A 26,086-nucleotide genomic window follows, 5' to 3' on the forward strand; every position below is an offset into this window, starting at 1 on the left:
TGAGGGCCGTTGTTTTAAGGCAGTGACAGCTACTAATGGAATGCTGGCAGTGTGCCAATCTTGCTGAATGAATGAATGAATGAATGAATGAATGAATGAATGAATGAATGAATGAATGCACAGACACACACATTCCAAAAAGATCCATGCTGGGTTTACAATATCAAGCATAAGACATAAGTAAACATCATCCTATATTTCTATCAACATATTCCTTCACAGGAATTACTTTAAACTCTACTGAGATTATAAAATCCTTATAGAATACTCTGAGGAGCCAAGGTGGCGCAGTGGTTAAATGCAGCACTGCAGGCTGACTGCTAGATCAGCAGTTCAGCGGTTCAAATCTCACCGGCTCAGGGTTGACTCAGCCTTCCATCCTTCCGAGGTGGGTAAAATGAGGACCCAGATTGTTGTTGGGGGCAATATGCTGACTCTGTAAACCGCTTAGAGAGGCCTGAAAGGCCTATGAAGCGGTATATAAGTCTACTGTTATTGCTATTATTATTATTGCTCTTGGGGATTAGTTTGCCTTCTGATAAGGATAATTTGTGATTGGCCATGCAACGCTCGGGCAGACATATTGTAAATAGGCACCCATTACATGCTCTCAAAATGTGTGAATGTACCCGTACGATCAAGGGTGCATTCCAATATACTAAAAGTATCACCCAGTAGGATTTGAGATTGATTTTTGTTTTTGCTCTTAATTACCATATTTCAATTTAAATATGTTCTGGAAAGGAAATGTTTATGTTAATATACTCCACAAAGTTTATTTATTTATTTTTATGCCTCTACAGCAGTATAACTGCAAATGGCTCATTAAATCATTCATAGCTTCTTTCGTCACTCCCACCAGAGCTAACAAGCCTGAGGCATTATTTCAAAATCAACAATCCCTGCCACATTGTTTTATTCATTTTGTTAGATTTATATCCTACCTTTCCTCCATGAGCTCAAGGCAGCTTACATGGGAATTTCCTTCATTTTTATACCCACAACAGCAATTCTGTTAAGTAGGTTTGGGATGAAAGAGAATGATTCAGCCAAAATCACGCAGTGAGTTCCTAGGTCTTAAGTGAACTTGAACCGGGATTTTCCTGGTTCAAAAGTTCTTAACCGCTACACCACATGGCTTTTCATAACACACCTAAATCTGTTTTGATTTGAGCTAACAGATCTCTACCACTTATAATGGTGTTCAAAAGAGAAAAAAAAGGAAAAAGGGAACGGAAAAAGGAATTGTAAGCAGCAAATTAGATGCCACTCCTTCTGCCTTTCAAGATTGATACTCAGGGAAGCAACATCCTTTTTTTCTCTGTCCTAAAATGTCCAAGATTGGAAACCGGAATATTTCAGAATATTTGTTTTTCTTCCTTTCAGAGGTGTAGCTAGGACAAAAGGACATCAGTTTCCAAGGATATCCAGACATAAAAGCTTGCATGAAACTGAATTTTATCCTATTTTCAATCTATATTTATTACAATTATTTATGTCCAGCCTAGCAGGCTAACAGAATAATCAAAACAGTTGTAAATAAAACCACAATAGATGCACTTTTAAATCAAGCAGATGCTAATACCTCCAAAAAGAGAAAAAGGAAAGCCCTTTTTTTCTGTCTTCCAGAATCCTTTATGTGAGGCATTTAGTGCAAGGAAGCTACAGGATAGAGGAGAGGCCAGATAGGTATAGGTATTTTATTTGTATGCCGCCCTTTTCCCTGGGGGGACTCAGGGCGGCTCACAGTTCAGAGGGAAGGGAGGACAAACCAGATTAAACACATAAGACAATACATCGTTAAAAGCACAACATTCATACAATTCGGGTGGGGTTGAGGTCTTTAGCCCCAGGCCTGTCGGGACAGCCAGGTTTTAAGGGCTATGCGGAAGGTCTGGAGGGTGGTGAGGGTACGAATATCCACGGGGAGTTCGTTCCATAGGGTCGGAGCTGCCACCGAGAAGGCTCTCCTCCGCGTGGTTGCCAGTCGACACTGACCGGCTGATGGAACTCGGAGGAGGCCTAATCTATGGGATCTAATTGGTCGAGTGGAGGTGATTGGCAGTAGGCGGTCTCTCAAGTACCCAGATCCAATACCATGAAGGGCTTTGTAGGTGACAACTAGCACCTTGAAGCGCACCCGGAGACCGACAGGTAGCCAGTGCAGCTCGCGGAGGATAGGTGTTGTGTGGGTGAAACGAGGTGCACCCACGATCACTCGCGCGGTCGCATTCTGGACTAGCTGAAGTCACCGAATGCTCTTCAAGGGCAGCCCCATGTAGAGCACATTGCAGTACTCCAGCCTAGAGGTCACAAGGGCACGAGTGACTGTTGTGAGAGCCTCCCGGTTCAGGTAGGGGCGCAACTGGTGCACCAGGCGAACCTGGGCAAATGCCCCCCTGGTCACAGCTGACAAATGGTGTTCAAAAGTCAGATCTGCTAGTTGTCATGTTCCCCTCTATCCTATTGATTTGACAGTGTGTAAGTTCATTAAACCTCAAGTTGCCATGTCATTTGAGCCATTTTAAAAAAAAAAACAGATAGAAAAATCTCTCCAAAGCAAGCAAGATTACAAATCACAGTTTGGGAAATAAAGAACACAATGTTTGCTTACTGATATACAATTACTGCAATCTAGCGTACAATTAAGGAACTCAGCCTTCACCCAGATCCAAAGTTAATAATAATAGTTGTTGTTATACTTACTGAACAGTTTTTATCTGCATTTCTTTTCCAGTGCTTTTTCTCCACTTTCTTTGCTGCAGTTGAATTCAAAGATGCATGAGTTTGTATACGAGGGTTGAGAGCTAAAATATTCTGCAGATATTAAAAAAAAAAAAGAGAGATGTTTCCTTTTTTTAAAAAAGTGAAAAGCACCGAAAGAAACAATTAAACACTTCTGCTTACAAAACTTCAAAGCTCCCAGCTTCTGTTTGTTTAAAAGGAAGAAATTTAGCAATGTAAAGTAGATGTTTGAGTCAATTATATTAACATGATTTCCTATTAATCTATTAAACTATTAATGTTCCCTAGCCTTTCTTACACAAATGAGGATTCTATTCGAGTAAAAATTAAGAATTATATTGCTTTGCCAGAATAAAATTAGATCTCTGCAATTATTCTTTTTAAATTTCCTCTCATAATTTAAATTTCATATACTTACAATATATGCACGTTCTGTGAGTGAAACACTGCCTATAAAACTACCTATAATTTGCAGATAACATCAATGTGAGGGGGAATTGTTAGCACTTTAGAAGGGTTCCACCACAAATGCGCGAACGACAAAAGCACGCCTGACTAAACCGTGGTGACAAAACCACGCCGACAAAACTGCACGACGAATGAGCGCTGAAGCGTGCCGACAACAGCGCGCCGACAGAAGCGCGCTATAACCTAACCCTAAACCTAACCCTAAACCTAACCCTAAACCTAACCCTAAACCTTACCTTAACTTAAATCGCGCTTCTGTCTGCGCGCTGTTGTCTGCGCGCTGTTGTCGGCGTGCTTTTGACATCGCGGTTTTAGCGCCGCAGTTTTGTCGGCGCGCTTTTGACGTTTGCTCTTTTGTCGGGTCACGCTTTAGAAGATAGACTCAAGATTCAGGAGGACCTTGATAGATTTGAACGCTGGGCCCTTTCGAACAAAATGCAATTCAGTGGCGAGGACTGCATTTAGGCAAGAAAACAAAATCTACAATAAATGGTACCTGCTCCAATAGTAGTGTCTATGAGACAGATTTAGGTGTTCTACTGGACCATCACTTAAGTATGGGCCAGCAGTGTGCTGCAGCTGCCAGAAATGCCAGTGCACTCATAGGCTGCATCAAGGGATAGTATCAAGATCTAATACTGTTTTATACTGCACTAGTGAGGTCACACTTGGAATACCATTTGTCGGCTGTGACCAGGGGGACCTTTGCCCAGGTCCACCTAGTGCACCAAATGCGACCCTACCTGGATCGGGAGGCCCTTCAGACAGTCACTCATGCCCTTGTGACCTCAAGACTGGATTATTGTAATGCGCTCTACATGGGGCTGCCCTTGAAGAGTGTTCGAAGACTCCAATTAGTCCAGAATGCAGCCGCGCGAGCGATTGTGGGTGCACCAAGGTACACCCACGTTACACCTATCCTCCGCGAGCTGCACTGGCTACCTATTAGTCTCCGAATCCGCTTCAAGGTGCTGGTCGCTACCTATAAAGCCCTACATGGCATCGGACCTGGGTACCTGAGAGACTGCCTCCTGCCGATTACCTCTCTCAGACCAATTAGATTGCACAGGTTAGGTCTCCTCCGGATTCCATCTGCCAGCCAATGTCGGCTGGCGACTCCCCGGGGGAGAGCCTTCTCTGTTGCAGCTCCGGCCCTCTGGAACGAGCTCCCTGTTGAGATCCGGACCCTTACTACCCTCCACGCCTTCCGCAAAGCCACCAAGTCCTGGCTGTTCCAGCAGGCTGGGGGGAGCTGAGAAGCATCTACCTCCACAGAAATTGTGAATGTTGGTTTTGTTTTTAATATGTTGTCTTTGTCTTGTTTTCCCCCTTTCCCTTGTCTTTTGTGAGCCGCCCGGAGTCCTCCAGGAGTGGGCGGCATACAAGACAAATAAATAAATAAATAAATAAAAATAAATAAATAAATAAATACTGCACCCAGTACTGAACACCATGATACAAAAAAGGTGCTGAGACCCTAGCAAGAGTACAGAGAAGAGCAGCAAGGAGATTAAGGAGTCTAGAGGCTAAACCGTACAAGGAACAGTTAAGAGAACTAGGTATGTGTAGACTAACGAAGAGAAGATTAGGGGTGAGCGGTCTTCCAATACTCTAGGGCTATCACCGAAAATAGGAGGTTGACTTATTCTCCAAAGCACCTGAGAGCAGCACAAGAAGTAATGAGTGGAAGATCATTATAGAGAGATCCAACCTAGAACCAAGGAGAAATTTCCTGACAAGAAAAAACAATCAATCAGCGTAATGGCTTGTCTCCTGAAGTTGTGGGTCAATGGAGATTTTCAAGAAGAAATTAGACAACCATATGTGCAGAATGATATAAGGTAACCTACTTGAGCAGAGGGTTGGAGTAGAAGACCTCCAAGGTCCCTTCCAACCCTATGATTCTACTTTCAACACCAGTATTACAACACTGTTCTAAAGGCTTTGCACTGTGCCTCTCTCATTAAGGCAGACAGTTCAGCTGAAAGTTATCAAAATGCTGTACAATAGTTCCCATCTATTTAAAGAGCCTTTTACAACCCAGAATAGAGAAGTGTGCCATTGGAAATACTTATTAAATGCTGAAGACTTCACGCCTATTATCAGCCTACTCAGTATGATGCCCTGCAGTGTGGGAACATGCCAATTTTTGTTCAATATTCTGAACATGTTCGAAAAAAATGTTCCATGTTTGGTGGTTTGTTAATTTGTTTTGTTGATTTGGTACATTTGTTGGTACATTTGTCAACTGACTGACCAACCTTCAATTTGCCTTCAAGTCAATGTCTTCGCAACCTCCAGGAGGATCTGTCCCAGATATTCCAATGTTGTATATTTTAATGTTTGCGTATTTAATGTAATTTATTTACTTTTTATTTTCTGATATTGTACTGTGCACTACCCAGAATGCCTTTTTGAGGAGAGGGGCAGTCTAGAAGTGCTAAATATAAAAAAATAAAATAAAATAAAATAAAATAAAATAAAATAAAATAAAATAAAATAAAATAAAATAAAATAAAATAAAATAAAATAAAATAAAATAAAATAAAATAAAATAAAATAATAAATAATAAAATAAAATAAAATAAAATAAAATAAAATAAAATAAATAAATAAATAAATAAATAAATAAATAAATAAATATATTACAGTGTTATCTGCATCTAGTTCTGATACTCATCCACAACCAAAGAAGCTGACCAGAGCTGGCTTGAAGAAGAGAAATCTAGGTCCACCCATCAAGAAGAAGAAGAAGAAGAAGAAGAAGAAGAAGAAGAAGAAGAAGAAGAAGAAGAGGAGGAGGAGGAGGAGGAGGAGGAGGAGGAGGAGGAGGAGGAGGAGGAGGAGGAGGAGGAGGAGGAAGAAGATTTGTTGTATACCTATTTAGACTAGATTTGGCATCTTTATCCGCCTATCAAGTTATTATAGTTCATTGCACAGTCAGCCAGGAGCTGAATTTAGCATTTTTGTCTACCTATCAAGTCCTTCTCAAGGGATGTGGATGTTTTTAGTGTTTTTAGTGTTAAAGGTATTGTCATAGGATGTAAGTTTTTCTGAATAAAGCAGCTTTTGCAATTGACTTATGGTGATTTTATCAGTGCCAATGTAACCTTTATTTTTATTTTTCTAAAATCCAAATGATCTTTATATACAGTAAGCCTAGCTATTGTTACCATTTACGTTTCCTTTCTATTACATCTAAAATTTAGCCTTTCTTACTTATGTTACAGGATTATGATATTGCTAAAACATTCAACTGGTTCTTTGTATTATAACATACTTTGTATACATTTGTTCATTTATATAACCCAAAATGATAACTTCGTAGCCTAAAATTCCATAAAGTCATATGCAATCTTATAAAAAAATTAAAATGTTCTTTAAAAAGCTGACCTTGTAAAACATTTAATGTAAAGCAGGAGAAGGAGGAGGCGAGGAGGAGGAAAAGGAAGAAGAGGAAGGAGGAGGAAGGGAGGGGAAGGAGGGGGAGGGGAGGGGAAGGAGGGGGAGGGGAGTTTCTTGGCAAAGCATTAGACATTCCCAGTCATTTTAAGCTCTGAATTCTGGAATAAGTATTTCATAGTGTTTTCATTTTAAGTCTTGAATTGTTCTAGGTATCATTCAAGGAGAAAAATATGGTATTTTTCTCCAAACCCAATACTTGCAAAATAAAATTCTGTTTAAGATTAAGAACATTGTCCATTTGCAAAGGAAATGATTTCAGAAAAAAAAGGACAACATGAAAATTGTAGCAGGCAGTGGCTTACAGAACAATCCTTCCCAAAATGAGAATTTTCATTTTCCAAACCTACAGTAAGTTCTTATCCTTGTATTGAAAAGATAATGTTTGCAAGCATGAGAGTAATCCCTTGCTAGAACCTCATAATCCAACAAAATGGGTCTATCAACCCTACCTATTCCTTTTCTTATTCCTCAAAGAGCAAAACTTTAAATATTTAGGTACCACTGTCTTGCAGTTCTATTTCATTTTCTTGCTCCAATACACTGGACACATTTGTAAATGTCCTTTTACATAAAGCAAAATTTAGAAGTTATGTAGGGTGGGCAGCACTGGTTTAGAAGAAGGCAATTTGTATCCTTCACAAATTAGCTTCTGTAAGGTAAAGGTTCCTCTCACACATGTGCTAGTCGTTCCCAACTCTAGGGGGCCAGGTGGGCAGCATGACTAAATGCCGAAGGCGTGCGGAACCCTGTTACCTTCCTACAAAAGGTGGTTCCTATTTTTCTACTTGCATTTTTCTACATTCTTTCAAACTGCTAGGTTGGCAGAAGCTGGGACAAGTAACGGGAGCTCACTCCTTTACGCAGCGCTAGGGATTCAATCTGTCAAACTGCTGACCTTTCTGATCGACAAGCTCAGCGCCTTAGCCGTTGAGCCACAGCGTCCCTTTACGCTTCTGTATCAGAAGCTAAGTAGATAGAAAACAAGTTATACCAAATACACTATTTGTCCATCTAATCTAATCTTTCCAATAGTTGATAAGCTAGCACTTGTCGAGATGATAAGGATGTCAACCTCCCTCAACCCCAATCAACAGGTAAGACATGTTGTGGGTTTTTAAAAAATCCAGGTGACGCAAAAACTAATTACTTTTGGTCTACTATAATGACCATCCGAGAGTTCTTTCTTGCTGGAAGAACAGGGGATGACATTGTGTCTCAGTGTGAAATACCACTGTGCTCATCATCTTGAATTGAGGTGGCAGGTACCTCACATAAATAAATAAATCTTCATCATAAATTAGCGTGGGAGAGAAGTTAATAAAAAAAAAGAAAAAAGCAATCTTACCAAATGTAAGATAAACATGACAAAACATGCAACGCATTTTATTTCAAGGAAGAGAAACTGCCTCCTACAGTAACAGGCACAGAATCACATGTTCATCGCATCAAACAAACATGGCTTTCATATGTCTATGAAAACATTCTGTAAGTGGTTTACTAAATGTGAAGCTACAAAATGCTTAAAACAAAACCCAAGGCCACTGAGCCTGACACACTGCAGTGATAGCATCTGACAGAGCACCTTAGCTCATTATAAATAATTGCTTTCATAAAGTGTATCTGAATTCTGAAACTGCATATTAAAAGCTGGGTGGCGGAGGAAGGAGAAAACTATGAGAACGGTATTCATTTGTTAAGAAAATACTACTCACTCATCTGCTCCAGACATTACTTCCATAGTGTGGCTTCCGAAATGTCTTCATAAAAACAGTTTCCATGCGTTGCCATTTGTTCCCAATACACTGCAGTGCATAATACCATTCTAATGCATTCTCCAAAAAGTATTTATTTTTCCATTAATTTTATGAAATATTTGCAATGCATTTCAACGTTATTTTCACAGGAGCCGAGGTGGCACAGTGGTTAGGGTGCAGTACTGCAGGCCACTTTAGCTGACTGTGATCTGCAGTTCAGCGGTTCAAATCTCACCGGCTCAAGGTCGACTCAGCCTTCCATCCTTCCGAGGTATCATTCTAGGAGGTGGGTGAAATGAGGACCCAGACTGTGGGGGCGATTTGCTGACTCAATTTGCTAAAAAAATTGTAAACTGCTTAGAGAGGGCTGAAAGCCCTATGAAGCGGTATATAAGTCAAATAAATAAATAAATAAAATAAACTTGACTAAAAAAAAAATGTCACTCACACTTCAGAGTTCTAATGGCACCATTCTTCCTGGCCCAAAACCAGCCTGATTATATAAGGAGATGACCAGGAATGGCCAGAGGCACAAATAAAGCCTATAACTCCCAAGTTATTAAAAGTCAGTACAGTGTTTGGCAGAAATCACTGGAATGTTACCATGTTCTATTAGAAGTGTGAAGTGAAGGAAGAGCCTTTGCAAGCAAAGGAGGCAAACACAGGGATGGGGAGGGGGCCTGTTGGAGGTATGCGTGAATTCCAATTTCGTTCAAAACATCATGCCGTTTAAATAAAATATATCAAATGCAGAAACAGATCAATTCAAAGCTATTGCCCCATTAGCTTTTCCTTGCATTCAAGCCCTTCCTCTTCAGACAAAAAATATAATTGAATTATACCAGTATAAGCTGAATACATGCATTTCCCCACCCCCACCCCAAGATCTTTCTCAATATTCCTGAGTCCATTTCAGCCAAAGCTTTTGTTCTACCCTTTTATCACTTTGTTTTTTCTATTTTATTTATTTATTTAGTTTTCATATTCTTTGAACCACCAATCTCCCTCAGGGGCGTTCTGTATTGCTAGATAATGTATTTTAAAACTACTGTGTCTTGTGATGATGATCTTGCATATTTATTTCAGCTTCTTTCTTTTTTAAGTATAGAGTGTTTCAAAAAAGGTAAGATCAATGAAATCAATATTGTCTGCTTTTCTTTTATTTGGACTACATCTAAGAGTTTCAGTGGTATGATACCGACACTGCCACGAGCCTAGGAATTGTATCATGAAAAAAGTTAAGTATATTTATTAAATCCCAGATAGATTTCTGTAATCTTAAATCAGTTACTGAAAAGTTAGTGGTCTACAGATTTCATTTACAGGGCAAGTCAATGTTAAAATTTAATCAGCATTAACTAGACTGAAAGGTTTGGTTGGGTTTGGGATTTGCGGATGCGAGGGGAGCTCAGTACTACAACTGCCTAGAACAGTGATGGTGAACCTTTTTCGCCTTGGGTGCTAAAAGAGTGTGCGCGTGCGCCTGCATGCCCACCCCCATAATTTAATCCCCCCGCACCGTGCCCCCTGCGCATGTGCACGTGACTCCCCCTCCCACTGCCGCACATATGCGCACACAGATTTCTTGGGACCTGGGGGGATTCCAACCACCGTGCCCCCTGCGCATGTGCACGTGACTCCGCCTCCCACTGCCGCACGCATGCGCGCACAGCTTTTTTTGAACCTGGGGAGAGCAAACGGGTTTCCAGTTTGCGCATTGGGCTTTTTTTTGCTATCTGGAGGGCGAAAAATAGAAGGTGAATTTTAAGTATAATGTTAAATCATATCCACATACATAATCACAAACAAAATTCTCTTGTTAATGGATACCACATAGGGGTTATTTTCTCTGGTTTTAACAGTATTACTTTGAATTCCATTTCTCCCTTTCCTTTATCATGTTCTTCCACTCCCTCCTTAAGTAGATATGGCTGAAGGTTAGACAAAAGATACACATGCCACTTGCTTTTAATGGTTAAATTTTAATCTAAATACCAAACAAAAATGTTAGGGCCTTGCAACTTCATAAAATAAACGTAAATGAGAATAAAGCAATTTGAAAGCTATCTTTTTAATAGAAAGGATGAGCTTGCTTCGTTCTGAATCCTTCCTAGAAGCTAGGTTTTTATTCTTTCGGGCAATCGCTCACCTTTCTCATTCATTCCCCATTTATGTTTTACTGATATTTCTTCTTTCCAGCAACAACTATAGAAAATCCTGACTTTGCTATCTGCTTGTTCAGGCAGAACAAGAACAAATTCTGACAGTGATTGAGTTTGCACACCCAAAGTGGGACTCCTGACAGAGCACATCCAGAGTTGTACTCGGACAAGCTAGCTGCCATCTTCTCCGAGAAGAGTAGGAGCAAATTCTGACAGCCAGCCATGTTTTTGGGGTCTGTGCATCTATACCCAGAGCCCTGTTACAATGCTGATCCAGACTTCCCTCTCTATTCTATATGCTGACAGCCAGTTCCTCCAGCCAGAGAAGGAATAAATTCTGGCAAAAATCCAGCTGTCAATGCACAAGCCATGGCATTTGTACATTGAAAGCAGAGCCCAGTCAGACCTCACTCTAGTCTTTGCTTAGAGAAGCCAGCTGTCAGCTTGACCAGGAAAAGTAGCAATAAGTTCTGGCAACCATCCTGCTTTGCATGTGGAAGCATCCCACCAAATTGTGACACCCTCCCCTACTCTAATTAACTTATGACCTTCTGGTGGCCGTAAACCACCACTTGAAAACCTCTGGGTTATGTTATAATAAATATATTTGATATCTTGGGCCCACATTTCTAAATATATAAAAAATGTAGTTCGCACCAGCTGTTAAAGCATTAATTACTCCTTAATTATATTAGTTTTCTGAATTTTGCAATGCAGTCCTTCAATCCAAATGATATACAAAAAGAACGTTGGTCCTTACTTGAATTTTGCTTTTCAGTAGAATAGAGGGAGGGGTTATCCCTGGGTTTATCAGAGCCTGATTGGTCCAAAGACTGAGGGAAATTTCTTTTAATATCCTCCTTTCCCTGTTGGCTCCCAGTTCCTCGAGGCTGCATGACCACACATACGTTGAAAAACAAACAAACGAATGAGAGACACCTCCACCCGACTGTCCTTCACCCGCACTAATTATCTACGTCCAAATTAACTGGGGCGTAGCCCCTCCCTCTATTCTACTGAAAAGCAACATTCAGGTAAGGATCAACATTCTTTTTCTAATAGAATCGAGGGAGGGGCTAGGCCTGGGATATACCCAAGCTCAGTCCCATGGAGGGAGGATTAAGACCCCAGGAGAGGGGCTGTCGCCACCTGCTGGAGGACCCGGTGCCCAAAAAACGCCTCCACAGATGTGAAGGTATCCAGGCGATAGTGCCAGATAAAGGGGGTTGGGGACGACCAGGCGGCCTCCCGGCAAATGTCCTCGAATGGGGCCCTAGTGGCCCATGCTGCCGTGGTGGTGGCACTTCGAGTGGAGTGGGCCATAATCCCCGAGGGGGGAGATTGGCCCAAGGACTCATATGCCATGCAGATGGCCTGTCGCAGCCACCTGCTTATAGTGGCAGATGAAACCCTAGCCCCCAAGGAGCCAGGCTGAAAGGAAATGAATAGGGCCTCAGATCTGCAGATACCTGATGTGCACCTAAGATAGATGCGCAGGGCGCGTTGGATGTCTAAACGATGTCAAAGGCGTTCCCTCTCATGTGAGGGAGCAGGATAGAAATGTAAAAGAATGACCTCTTGCACTCAGGTGAATTTCTGTCATGGGCAATAGATCACTTTTGGGGAAATTGATGGAAAACACCAGGGACTGCAAGGTCTGGACAGTCCCTGGTGCGGAGTGTGCCTGCACGAGCACATCGTCCAGGGAGCATTGGAGTCTCACCAATGTGGAGTGTAGGTGAGCTGCCAATCCCGCCAAGACCTTTGTGAACGGACCAATCAGGCTGTGATAAACCCAGGCGTAGCCCCTCCCTCGTCATTGCCAACTTGGCATTCTTTAGAATTAGACTTCATTCAAGGATCTTTGGGTGGGATCACTCTCAAAGTATCATGTAGGTAGTCCCTCATTTGGAAACTGCCTCATTTAGCAAACAATTGAATTAATGAGAGTCATGAAAAAGCAACTTTACAACCAATCTTCTCATTTACAGGTCTGTAAAGCCGAAGTAAAATCATAAGCCCAGTTGCTCTTTCTCTTAGTGACCGGATCACTTAACAACCATGTTGCCAGTCCCATTTATAGTTGCTAAACAAATATTAACTGGGTTACTTTAAGCTTATTTGATATACTGAGCCTATCCTGTCTGGGAACCATTCTCCTTTCAGGTAATTGGAGTCTTATGTATATCTCATAAACTCAGTGGTGGGTTTCAAAAATTGTTCGAACCTACTCTGTGGGTGTAGCCTCCTTTGTGGGAGTGGCTTGCTGCCCATGTGACTGGATGGGAGTGGCTTGCTGCCCATGTGACCAGATATGAAGATGCCGACGACACTTGTCAAAACCACCTTAAATTACCTCACACACAGCACTGGCATGCATAAGAATATGATGTAAACTTGTTTTTTAAAAGGCATCTTTGGTTTGCGTTAAAACAACTTCAACACACGCAATGTTCTGATTGCACCATAAACGCAGTAGTCATCCTTACCTTTCACAGAGGCACTGAGTTTTATAAATATGAGCATGATAGTGTAGAATAATCCTATCCAAGGACCAGTGGTGGGTTTCAAAAAATTTTGGAAGCTCTTCTGTAGGTGTGGCCTGCTTTCCGGGTCCACTGGTGGAACCTCTTCTAACCAGTTCGGTAGATTTGACGAACTGGTTCTACCGAATAGGTGCGAACTGGTAGGAACCCACCTCTGCATAAACTCCTATCTTATGTATGTATCAGTAGGGATAAATTATATTGAGAGTAGAAAATAAATCTTTCACAGTGGAAATATGTAGCATGCTCTTAATTTTCCTTTAGAAACATTGATATATAAATATAGAATTGGGACACCTCCAAATTTTAGAAAGAAATTCATTTCTCTTAGAGATTTTCTGAATATCCTCAGCTTTAAATGAATTCTTGTAAGCATTAAATGAATTAAGGGAGAAAAACCCCATATAAATATGTCTTCTCCATCCCTGACCAATAAAATGTCCTTTTGAATGCTGGTTGGGATGTACCCAGGTCCAACACATTTGGAGAACAACTTTTTAGGATAGTCACTGTCTATGCAAAACAGCTAAAGAAATCGCAACACAAAGAATGGTTGAAGTCAGAAGTAAAAGGAACAAGAATGGGCCAAATCAGCAGTTAAAAAAAAAAACAACACCTGAAGCTGTGTTCAGTTTTTTACTTTTAATACTTCTTTTTCTTTCAGATCTGTGGCAATGTAATTTTTTTTAAAGTTCTCTAACATCAAACGTATGACATCTCAGAACACTCTCTGTGCAAAATGTCATAAGCAGCACAGATCAGCAATGAAGCAGTCCCTGCCACTAGGGAACAAAAAGACAATTCCCTTGTTTCTCCAATATTCAGTAATTACAGGATATAATCTTTGAGAAATGTAGTCTGTCTCTCTCTCTCTCTCTCTCTCTCTCTCTCTTTGTGTGTGTGTATGAAAGAGAGAGAATGAAAAATGCTTCTTGGTGAGAATAGATTTATTAGTGTAAATTATATGAGAGAATCATACTAATTTAAGGTGTTTGTTTAAATTGTGTAAACTGTGAATTATTATGGAAAAAACATACTAATTTAACATATTTTATTTAAATATTCATACAAGACCTTCATTCAAGAACCCCAGCTTCAAGAATGGACATTGAAAGTCACAAACCTAGCTGAGATGGCTAAAATATCTGCATATCTCAAGGACCATTCAAACGAGAGATATAAACTGGAGTGGAGAAGATGGATTGACTATACTCAAAATAAATATGGGACTAAGAAATTCCAGATAGCTTATGACTAAAGAAACAAGGAATGATATAATTTGTTTAGAGCTAGCCTAGCAAAGGGGAGTTAAAGCTCAAATGAAAGATGATATTAACTTTTTTTAAAGTTTATTTTAGAATGTTTTTGTTAAAGATCTATACCCTGTATTGGTTCTGGGAAGTCGGGGGGGGAGGTTGGGGAGGGGTTGGGGGGAGGAGGGGGGGAAAGTAAATATTTGTAAAAGTTTTTTTTTTTCAAAATTTCCATTAAAAAAAAAGAACCCCAGCAGAAACACTTAAATATATTTCACTAGAGCTCCCCGTGGAGATTCGGACCCTCACCACCCTCCAGGCTTTCCGCAAAGCCCTTAAAACCTGGCTGTTCCGACAGGCCTGGGGCTGAGGAGTTCCTGTCCCCGCTCGAATGGTGTGCCTGTTGAGTTGTTTTTAAAATTGTGGTATTGTTTGTCTATGTCTTTTTTTCCCCCTATTTGTATCCCCTGTCGTCCCCCCCCCCCGACTTGTGTTGTGAGCCGCCCTGAGTCCCTTCTGGGAAAAGGGCAGCATAGAAATATAATAAATTCAATTCAATTCAATTAAAGGGTTGGTTGGCTTGCATAAATTGAGACTTTGGGAATAGGTCATAGTTGGTGGCATCTCTTTGTTGAACTTGGTTTATCTGCAAAAAAGCCGAGTGAGTTTGGAATTGGTCAGTACTTAGGTAAAAGACTTTGAAGAAATCCCAGGATTCTGGGATAGTCTGGGAAATTGAAAAAAAAAACCATTAGTAAATAAGGCAACTTCTGTATTCGTGCCAAGCAAAAAGCATATGTAGTCAACAAAAAATTGAGCTCAATACAGACTTGGTCTTTTACTTATTTCTTATTCAAAAATATTTTCACTTAGCCAAGTTGATTTGGGTTATTATCTGAGCTGAAGCCTATGAGAATGAAATGTATTTTTAAATATTATAAAATAAATACATCCCTCAAATAAAATTACAAGATGTGTTTCCTAGGCAGCATCCTGGAGATATTTTTAATTGGAACAAAAATAGAGAATCCTTCATTTTTCACAGCGGATAAATTTAATGGTGAGAGCCAGTTCAGTGCAATGGTTAAAGGCATCTGGCTAGTTACTGAGAGATCACGAGTTCTAGTTCTGCCTTGGGCACAAAGTGACCTGGGTGACCAGGGGGCCAGTCACTTTCTCTCAGCCTTAGGAAGGAGGCAATGGCAAACCACTTTTGAAAAACCTTGCCAAGAAAACTGCAAGGGCTTATTTAAGAACTGGGTAAGACTGAAAGAGACAGGGAGACAGGGAGGGAGGGAGGGAGGGATTGCGATTTAATCCATTTATGCCTGAAAAAATAAAACCAAAAGAATTTCCAAAAAAGAGTTTAATAACAAATTAAATGTATATAAAGTATTAGGTTGCCAATATTTATCATTCTTCGACAACTTTCACTGTTCTTTTATTCATTCCTTTTAAAATAAACAGAAAAGCCCCTATGGAAGTCTTTTTAAAAAGCATATAGCATACAAAACTATTTTTTGCTTTTTCAAGAATTACAGATAGATTGTTTTATACATCTGCACACGCTCGCCCTGTTTTGAAGACTGTGTACCAATTCAGTCAAAGGTTTCCATTTATTACATTGCTTCCAGTAATATTTAATATTTATATACAGTTATCGTGCTTTCTACATTAGTACCGAGGTACCAGGGCATTTTGTTGCTCACCTGCCATAATGACAGAGGGAGAGGAGTTGATTACATGAAACCCCCATATGCTCTAAAAGCAGATGTGAAGCGATTATTACAAGACTGCCAGAAGCAACAGAATGTGCAATCATACCAAAAAGAAAAAAACAAACTAGGTATGTACTACTAAACTATCCAGATAGCATTGTGCTATGCAAGTGAAAATCCTGGGACAAGTCATATAACTATAATTGCCAGAAATATGGTCAGCAGGTATCTGGACCTAATAACCTCTGTGATCCCACTATACGTTCACTTTTAATGGAAGAGAGTTATCTGCAGTCTCCCTTCTACCAGAACTTTATTATAATGGCATCTGTTCTGGGCCTTTCACCAAAGCAAGGTTTTAACCTGTTTGTAGGATGAAGGTGGAAGACTTCAAATGAATTTCTGAATATATTAAGACCTCTGCATGCATTAAAAGTGCAGGCGACAACATTTTAGTGTTTCCCCTTTTGGAACGAGCTCCCCGTGGAGATTCGAACCCTCACCACCCTCCAGGCCTTCCGCAAAGCCCTTAAAACTTGGCTGTTCCGACAGGCCTGGGACTAATGAGCTTTTGTCCCCCCTCGAATGGTATGGTTGTTGTGTGCTTTTAAATTTTGGTATTGTTTTGTTCGTCTTTCTTATTCCTTATTTGTACCCCCCCCCCTTGACTTGGGTTGTGAGCCGCCCTGAGTCCCCTTGGGGAAAAGGGCGGCATAAAAATTTAATAAATTCAATTCAAATTCAATTCAATTCAATTGGCTTCTATTACATAACTCAAGTTCCCCAATGTATCCGGCAGAAATGGAAATGGTAGCATTACAGGTATTCCACGAGTTAAGACCATAATGGACCCTGCCCATTATGGTCATAAGTCATAATATAATTTTACATTTTTGGCATGGTTGTTAAGCGAACACAGTGGTCGTAAATATCAACCCATTGTTCTCTATTGCCAAAATTTTATATTGCCACCTATTCGCACATAGCAACTCAAGGCGGCTTACATTCACATGACCATGGAATGCTGCAAATGACTGTAAATGCTGCCAAGCATCTGATGTATGGTCACATGACTGAAGGCAGGGCTGATTGGCAGAACTTCGGATCCCCTGGTATGCCTTTAAATATATACCTTTCTCCCTGGCTCAGATGATAACGAATCAGAGCCTGTGGCTTAATGGCTAAGACGTCTGCCTAATATGTAATATAGCCCAGGTTCGAATCCCAGTAAGGGTATGGCTAGCTGATGAGAGCTAAATAGCTTGAAATAGATCTATACTAGTCTCCCTTTATTTATTTATCAACACAAATAAAACACAAATATAACAAAGGCAACAGTAAAAATAATGGCTTTCTGTCTGGATGGTCTCCTAGGGTGAGCCGATAGACAGAGAAAGGAAGCAGTATGCTTCCTCCCATATTTGGCCATACCAGGGGTTGTGACACAAATATGTATGTATGTATGTACGTATGTATGTATATCTGTCTGTCTATCTATCTATCTATCTGAATGATACAACTATGAAAACTAATTTGAATAGCTATTAATTTGTTCTATTATCAGAATTAGTATATATCTGAATTCAAACTGTTAGGGAACATGATAAAAAGGTTGATATCATTCGTAGATACTACTTGTTGTTTTCCCATAAACTTCTTGAGGAACAGAATGTTTTGAACTCTCAAAGTTTACCAACTCATGCAAGCTTTTAAAATCATCTTCTATCCAGGAATCTGTCATGATTTATTATGTTTATACTGTCTTTCCTAGAAGTACTCCAAATGAACTACCAGCATCAGCAATGTACCAGTATTCTGTATCAGGTAAAAGAGGTTCACTAATCAAAACAAAAAACCAACAAGCAAAAAACCCTAGTTTGGTTTCCCAAACGATTCTCAAGAGTCACTTGCTTAAAAGTCAAGGTTGTGTTGTCCTAGTGGTTCTTTCTCTGGCTGCACAGATTCTGTGTACTTTCAGCTACATTTCATTCCCCCAGTAGCTAAGTCCAACAATTATTTTAATCACTTAAGGTCAAATTCCTGCCAGCCATTAATGGAATTCATCTGCTCCAGCAGGTTCAGATTTACTGGTTTGTATTCCTAGCCAGAAACTGATGATCCAATTTCTATTTTATACTAAAATCTCTTCTGACAGGAATATCATTCTTCACCATGCAGCATTCCAGATCAGAAAAACAGGTATATTTCATAGTTACATGCCACCACGGGGACTCTGGTAGCATTTACAAGGACTCATAAAACAATAAAAATCTGCAACAACTCCCTATAAGCACTTTTTATTTCAACATATGGAACAAATCCCAATGATTATTTAAATCACTTAAGATCAAATTCTTGCCAGCCATAAATGGCATTTCATCTACTCCAGCAGGCTCAGATTTTTATATGTAAAACTGATCAAGTTACATGCTCATAGTATGCAACTTACTGCAACTCAGATGGATATGCAGCTTTTAGAATGAATTTTAAAAATGGGTCAAGTTACAACACTTCAGGAGGTTGTGGGAGAAAACATGTCCCTGGAGTTTAAATAGGACAATGCAGTACATCCAACGCTATCAGCCAGAGGTGGGTTCCTACCAGTTCACATCTATTCGGTAGAACCGGTTCGTCAAATCTACCGAACCGGTTAGAAGAGGTTCCACCAGTGGACCCGGAAAGCAGGCCACACCTACAGAAGAGCTTCCAAAATTTTGTGAAACCCACCACGGGTCCTTGGATATGATTATTCTACACTATCATGCTCATATTTATAAAACTCAGTGCCTCTGTGAAAGGTAAGGATGACTACTGCGTTTGTGGTGCAATCAGAACATTGCGTGTGTTGAAGTTGTTTTAACGCAAACCAAAGATGCCTTTTAAAAAACAAGTTTACATCATATTCATCATTATGCATGCCAATACTGTGTGTGAGGTAATTTAAGATGGTTGTGACAAGTGTCGTCGGCATCTTCATATCCGGTCACATGGGCGGCAAGCCACTCCCATCCGGTCACATGGGCAGCAAGCCACTCCCACAAAGGAGGCCACACCCACAGAGTAGGTTCGAACAATTTTTGAAACCCACCACTGCTACCAGCATATTCATTCATTCACACACACCATCAAACTGTTCTAGGAGCTGTTACAAAAGTGGCACTGGCACAAGCCTAAAAAAAAACTGTGAGAAGATATAGACTGCGACAAGGCATCGGGACAAATACTTTTATTACTATTCATACTGCCTACCACAAAAGAGAAATAAGACTGAATATTCTTTGGACTCCAGCAGGCACGCCTGCAGCTAGAGAAAAAAATTATACAGGGCTTGTATAATCTAGACTAGGATACATTTATTCTTGTTCCCGATGCAGCAAATCTCACCATGCCGTCTTGGCAGCCCTCAGCTGATTGAAACAGACTCCAGTGTATCTCAAACCAACTGCCCAGTACAGATACAGCCTGAGGCATCTTCATGCCTGCTGTTGTCCTCTGTCATCCTTCTCTTACTAACTGATAGCTAGAATGCCTGAGGCAGCCTCAGTTGTTCTTCTGAAGCCTTCCTCTTCTTTGTGCCAAGCCCGGTGGGTTCTGGTCTGCTTTCAACAACCTTTTCATTTTAATATTAAGATCCCTGGTAAGATTCTAGTAATAATGAAACAAAAATAATGAAGACTAAAATAAAAACAATGATGGAAATGCAAAACATCCCCGTTATAACTGCCACCCATCTTGTGAAAGAGAAGATTTTTGCAAACGATCGAGCCATTTGCCAATCAGGAAGGAAATCAGAAAGTGTCTGATAACAAATGTTATTGGTATAATATATATTTTATTCATTTTCATATTCCATTTTACAATCACTTATATACTGGATATTTGCTATAAGAAAAGAAATAAAATAAAATAAAAAAGAAGACACAACTCATCATCATTCACAACCCCACCTGACACTTCCATCCTCCATACACCCCATCTTTCCCCTCCAACTTTCCTTTCCTCCCTCTACACTCCCCTCCTACTTCCCTATCCCCTCAAACCTTCCTTCTCCCCTTACTCCTAACATTCCCCTTACACCCTCCTTTCATTCCCCTTACTCCTCCCTCTTCCTTCCCTCTACCTCTCCCCTTGGTGTATTCCTTTATTCAACTCTTATTGAGCTATAATATGATAAAAAATAAAAAAAATAAAAAATAAAATAAACCAAGGAAAAGAAAATATAAAGAAAGAAAAGAAAAAAAGAAAGAACAACCGTATACAAGTACATTCTTCTTCTTATTGAAACTATATAAGCTCCCACCCACCCACCCCCATAAATCCCCATCCCTAGTCCCCCCGACTTCCCAGGGCCCACACCTGGCACTGCCTTCTGTTAAACCCCTTCTAAAGTATCTTATGATCGTATGAATTCAAAGTAAAAGTAATATATATATATAAAAAATAGATAAAAGAGAGATTACAAATTATAAAAAGGAAAAGAAAAGAAAAGAAAAAAAAGAAAAAAGAAAAAAAGAGCTCTTTGTATTAAGCTCAGCCCCCCATCTTTATTTATATTTAGACAGTATAAATCATTCTATATGTATTCTATTCTCGTCTCTTGCTTCTTTGTTATTTACCCCAACCTCCTATAGACTCTCCAGTTCATCTTCCTTAACCTTATTTTCAAATAAAAATTTATACAACTTTGTGCAGACATCAGTTTACGATCTAGCTCAAAATAATCTCACCAAGCTTTCCCTTCTAATAAGATTTAAGCAGCGTGGATCTATCCACATATTCAAATAATACTTTACACAAAAATCAGTTTGCATTCTATCTTAAAATACTCTCCTCAAGCTAACCTTATATTCAAATAAAAATTTATACAAATTTATACAGACATCGGTATACAATCTGGCTCAAAATAATCTCACCAAACTTTCCCTTCTAATAAGATTTAAGCAGCGTGGATCGTTCCACATATACTTTACACAAGAATCAATTTGCCTTCTATTTTAAAATAATCTCATCAAGCTTTCCCTTCTAATAGAATTTAGACAACGTAAATCATTTCACATGCATTTTACCCTCGTCCTTTGCATTTAAACAACATAAATCATTCCGCGTGCATTTTACTCTCATACCTTGCTTCTCTGATGTTTACCACTATTTCCCATAGTCCCTCCAAATAATCTTTCTTAACCTTATTTTCAAACAATAATTCACACAGAGGTCAGTTTACCTTTTAACTCGAGATACTCTGATCAAGCTTTCGCTCCCCCTCCACCTATCTCGCGTTACCCGACTCCCTCCTCCCCAACTAAAGTTCAATAAAGTTACCATCACCACTCTCTTCACTTTAGAGTCCTGGACAGTTTAAATTAAAATTCAGACATACAAGTCCCGTGAAGTATACATTCAGCATCCACATAATTCAGTCCCAATATCGCACCACCAATATCCAGTTCCACTTTTTCTACCGGAGAGAGATCGCAAACCCCCATTCAATCCAAAACTTTGGCGAATATTTTGGAATGTCTAAATCCTCGGTCTCCGCTCTTCTGCTTCTCCGAGAGAGGGAGAGCTACCCCCTCCATCTTGCAGCCATGTGGTCTGCTGCTTGCCTTCTCCTTCGGCTTGTCTCTCCTCTTTTCCAAGTAAATCAGGAAGTCCCGCCTTCAAAGTCTTATAGTAGAAATCTCGAGCCTCCAAAACAGAATTGAGACGAAATCTTTGATTCTCAAATGTGATCGTAATGCCGGCTGGGGCCTCCCATCTATATTGAATCTGGTGGTTTATAAGCTCCTTAGTTAGGAAAGTATAGTCTCTTCTTGCTTTTAACATCTGGGATGGTATTTCTTTGAAGACAATCAGATCCTGCCCATCGACTCGCAACCTGTTATTGTAAAACTTTTGCATAATCGCATTTCTGGATTCTTTTGTGGAGAAATATATAATTATGTCCCTCGGGAGCTGTCACTGTTCCGCTACCATCGAGTTCTGGCGATAGATTTTCCGGATCTGCCAATCAAAATTAAGTCCCGGGCTTCCCACCGCATGGCTGAAGGCCTCAACAAAGGTCTGTTTCAGATTCTCTCCCTCCTTTTCACGCAATCCTCTGACTCTTATTGCAAATGCCTTCTTGTTAAAATTTATCATAACGAGCTGTTCTTGAGTATCTCTAATTTTTTGTTGTAAAGTTTGAATATTAGTAGTCAATTTAGAATTAGCCTCCTCCAAGCTTTCCAATTTATTCTCCATTTCAGCGGTATAATCTGTCAGGGTAGACATAGCTACAGACGTACTCGCCTGCAGTTGGGCAATTTTAGACTTTAAATTACCATATAGCTCCAATACAAATTCCTTGATATCCTGTTTAAAATCCTTAAACATTTGAAAGAAAAATTCCTGTGTTAAGAATTCTCCAGTAGAGGGCGTAGGAGACAAGGGCAGCGATTTCATAATAGATTCTTTAGATTCATTCATAGATTCTTTAAGCACATTCGTAGAGAAACGCTTCGCTTTTGACCTGGATGGCATTATAAATAAACAAATAAACAGCGCTCTCGCTCCCCTCTGTTTCCAAAAGAAAAAAAATTATTTTGTTAAGGAGCAGTCTGCAGGAAGATAAAGCCGGCTAAGTACGTCCCCTATCAGTCAGCAACGGAGAGAAATCGCCATTTTGAAGTCCGTTTAAACAAAGAAGCCTCTGTGACAAATGAGGCTGGTGTTTAAGATAGTAATAAAAGCAAAAATCTCACAGGGGTGGGACCCACCTGTATTAATCCTAGCTTCAAACAACTTTGCTTTGTCCTGGGGGAGGAGTCGCCTGTCTAGGGCTGCAAAAAAATACAGCTGAGAAGAACTGGCTGGAGATAAAGGCTCCGCTTACGCTGGATCTAATCTCTGTCCACAGCCAAAAAAAGGAAGAAGGCTGTGAACTACGAATAGACCCTAGCCACAGAGCTAAAACTCCCTGCCCCTTTCTAGCCAAAAAGGGGTGATATCTATGATCTTATTTAGATATACAGACCAGATCTCTGAGAGGAGCTCCGTTGAGCCCTCTTCGGCGACAGGCTCCGCCCCCTGGAAGCCTGATAACAAATGTTATTAAAGGCATAAGATTTCAAGCGCTTTGTTAAAAGGCCTAAGCTCACAAAAGCTGGTATTCTAATACAATTTGTTAGTCAGAAAAAAGGGGTTACCAGATTTCTGGCTTTTTAGCTTTTTGCCACCATAAACCAACACAGCCCGTGTTGCGTCCTCTTGACGCAGCCGGCAGCCAATCCACGCCTTGCAGAAGGCTGATTGGTCCTGGCACGGCTGCCGGCCGGCGGGAGAATTGCGGTCTCCACATTGGCCGCCGCCTGACAGCTATCAGTATAAATAGCTGTCAGGCGGCGCTGTCCAGCGCCCGTGTTCTAAACTTGCTGTTCGAGTTACTGCTGTTAATAAAGTTCAGTTATTTACCTCAGCGCCTACTTAAAACCCTCCTTGTACAAAACTACCAAGAACACATTTTCAGACATGGCAGCTCAAAAGTCTAGATTTATAATCACAGTGTGGTAGAGGCATCCTCAGTTTTGGGCAAAACTACTTCAACTGGCAGAGAGATTTACGGGAGTTTGCTTCCTCTTTTTAATCAAAATAATGAAATTACAAGGCAGCAATGAACAATTCTATTTGCCTGGCATATGAGGATTCTTTTTTTTTTTAATTCTCCCATGCACTTCCCCATACTTTCTGCCAGATCAAATGCTTGCCAAAACCTGCACTGGGCTGAAGAAGAATGTGTAACATGGCTTAGTCCTGTAATAAAAAGGTATTAAACTATATGCTAATAAAGGGGAGGGAGGTTGCTAGGCAACTCTGTGAAATTGGGGGGGGGGGAGAGGCGATAGCTTTTGTTTTCAACTTGGCTGTTGCTAAAGGGTTAAACAAACAAAGCCTGCTCATTTTCTCCTGAACTGTTTTAAGTGAAGATACTGAAATATTCCAAATGTAACATACAAGGTCCCAAGAACACGGGTTAATTTACATAAAACACCACCCCAGGTTGATGAACAAACATGAGGCTATTTGAATGTCACAGCATTAGACTTGGAGACTATTCAAACATTACAACTTCAACAGAGAGGCCGCCAGAAAGGGACCGGGAAAGTGGAAGAGGCAACATGAAGCTACACATAAAACAAGTCTTAAGATTTAAAATATATTGCAGCATTGATTCACCTCCATGGCTGTACAAAGAACCAAAAGCCATATATGGTGCTGAGATGGAGAATTAGCTAAACCCAGCTTTGGCTAAGATTCAGTTAGATACAATACTGATAGACCAAAGTACTCGTGGCAGTATCCAAATGGTAAAAACATTTTTTCCTTTTAAAATTATTCTTTGGTTCTCTGAACCTCCTAAAAAATATACTCAACAGCCTTAAATCACAGGACGTGTCCTTTCTTCAGTTGTTTCTGAGGGCAAATTACAGATTAGGCCTCCTCTGAATTCCATCCACTGGCCAATGCCGACTGGCGACCACCCGGAGGAGGGCCTTCTCTGTGGCTGCTCTGGCCCTTTGGAACGAGCTCCCCGTGGAGATTCGGACCCTCACCACCCTCCAGGCCTTCCGCAAAGCCCTTAAAACCTGGCTGTTCCGACAGGCCTGGGGCTAATGAGTTTTTGCCCCCCCCCTCGAATGGTATGGTTGTTGAGTGTTTTAAATTGTGGTATTGTTTTTGTTCATGTTCTTTTTTTCTTATTTGTACCCCCCCCCCTTGACTTGGTTGTGAGCCGCCCTGAGTCCCTCCGGGGAATAGGGCGGCATAGAAATATAATAAACTCAACTCAACTCAACTCAAATGTGGGTATCCGTATATTTCACACAAAGCCAAAAGGTGATTGCTACACTACTTGCAGGTGTGTCCCTCCTATTCACACATTCACAGGTGAATAACATAAGCAAGATGTTTCAAATATAGAGCAATGAATACTTAACTTTTAAGTCGTGATGGCCCATGCTACGTGATGCCATTCAGGAAAAAAATAAATCCTGTTCTACTTTATTATAGCAATAGCAATAGCAGTTAGACTTATATACCGCTTCATAGGGCTTTCAGCCCTCTCTAAGCAGTTTACAGAGTCAGCATATCACCTCCATAATCTGGGTCCTCATTTTACCCACCTCGGAAGGATGGAAGGCTGAGTCAACCCTGAGCCGGTGAGATTTGAACAGCCGAACTGTAGAACTACAGTCAGCTGAAGTAGCCTGCAGTGCTGCATTTAACCACTGCGCCACCTTGGCTCTTCCTAAATTATTCATTTTGATGAAAGAAACTTTGCTTTCAAACTTCTTTCAAGAGGAAAATGTTGCTGAAATTATTATGAGTAAAGATACCAGCCTTATTTTTTTTTAATTTACATGGTAATTTAAGGATGACAATGAAGGTGAATATCCTGGGGATCTCCCCATACAATCTCCAGTTGTCTTGGCAATCTCTCATTTCCTGGCCTTCAATGAAATCTCAAAGGAAGGCATCATAAGTTATTTTTTTCTAAGAGAGCATCCACAACCTGGGAAGCACAGGAAACTTGGAAAGTATCCAAGTGTTGGAAATATATTGAACAAAAATAAGATCACAAGCAATATCCACCTTTTGCTGCTTCAAACTACAAAGTAAACTTGATAGCACCACCAAGAGATAACAAAAAAAAGTAGTTAAATTTAACAAAACTTTCTCCACGTGGAAGGGAAAAACCAGCTGGAGTGAGTTTCAAACTAATTGTGAACTACCTAACTGGTTGTATTCTTTTCATCTCTACATCCCTCTGAAATTCTTCCAACAGGGCAACTAGAAGAAATAAGGGCTTACTTGAGAACTAGAAAACTGGGACTTGGGGAAAAAAAACCCTTATAAATCAAACCAGTGGTTCTTAAATTTATGAAGACCATGGAACGCCAAGCAACAGACATATTCATTACTACTGTAATAGTCCTACAA

At 40.3% G+C, this 26,086-nt stretch overlaps 1 protein-coding gene across 1 annotated transcript in view; it reads right to left on the reverse strand.

Annotated features, from left to right (window-relative positions):
* The window catches only part of DPYD (dihydropyrimidine dehydrogenase), a 628,457-nt gene that overhangs the window by 580,453 nt on the left and 21,918 nt on the right, over nucleotides 1-26,086 (reverse strand). Inside the window, 1 exon segment of the mRNA XM_032217710.1 lies at nucleotides 2,707-2,817. Coding sequence (XP_032073601.1) covers nucleotides 2,707-2,817 — 111 coding nt within the window.

Source organism: Thamnophis elegans, chromosome 5, assembly GCF_009769535.1.
Source record: "Thamnophis elegans isolate rThaEle1 chromosome 5, rThaEle1.pri, whole genome shotgun sequence".
Classification (NCBI taxonomy): domain Eukaryota; kingdom Metazoa; phylum Chordata; class Lepidosauria; order Squamata; family Colubridae; genus Thamnophis; species Thamnophis elegans.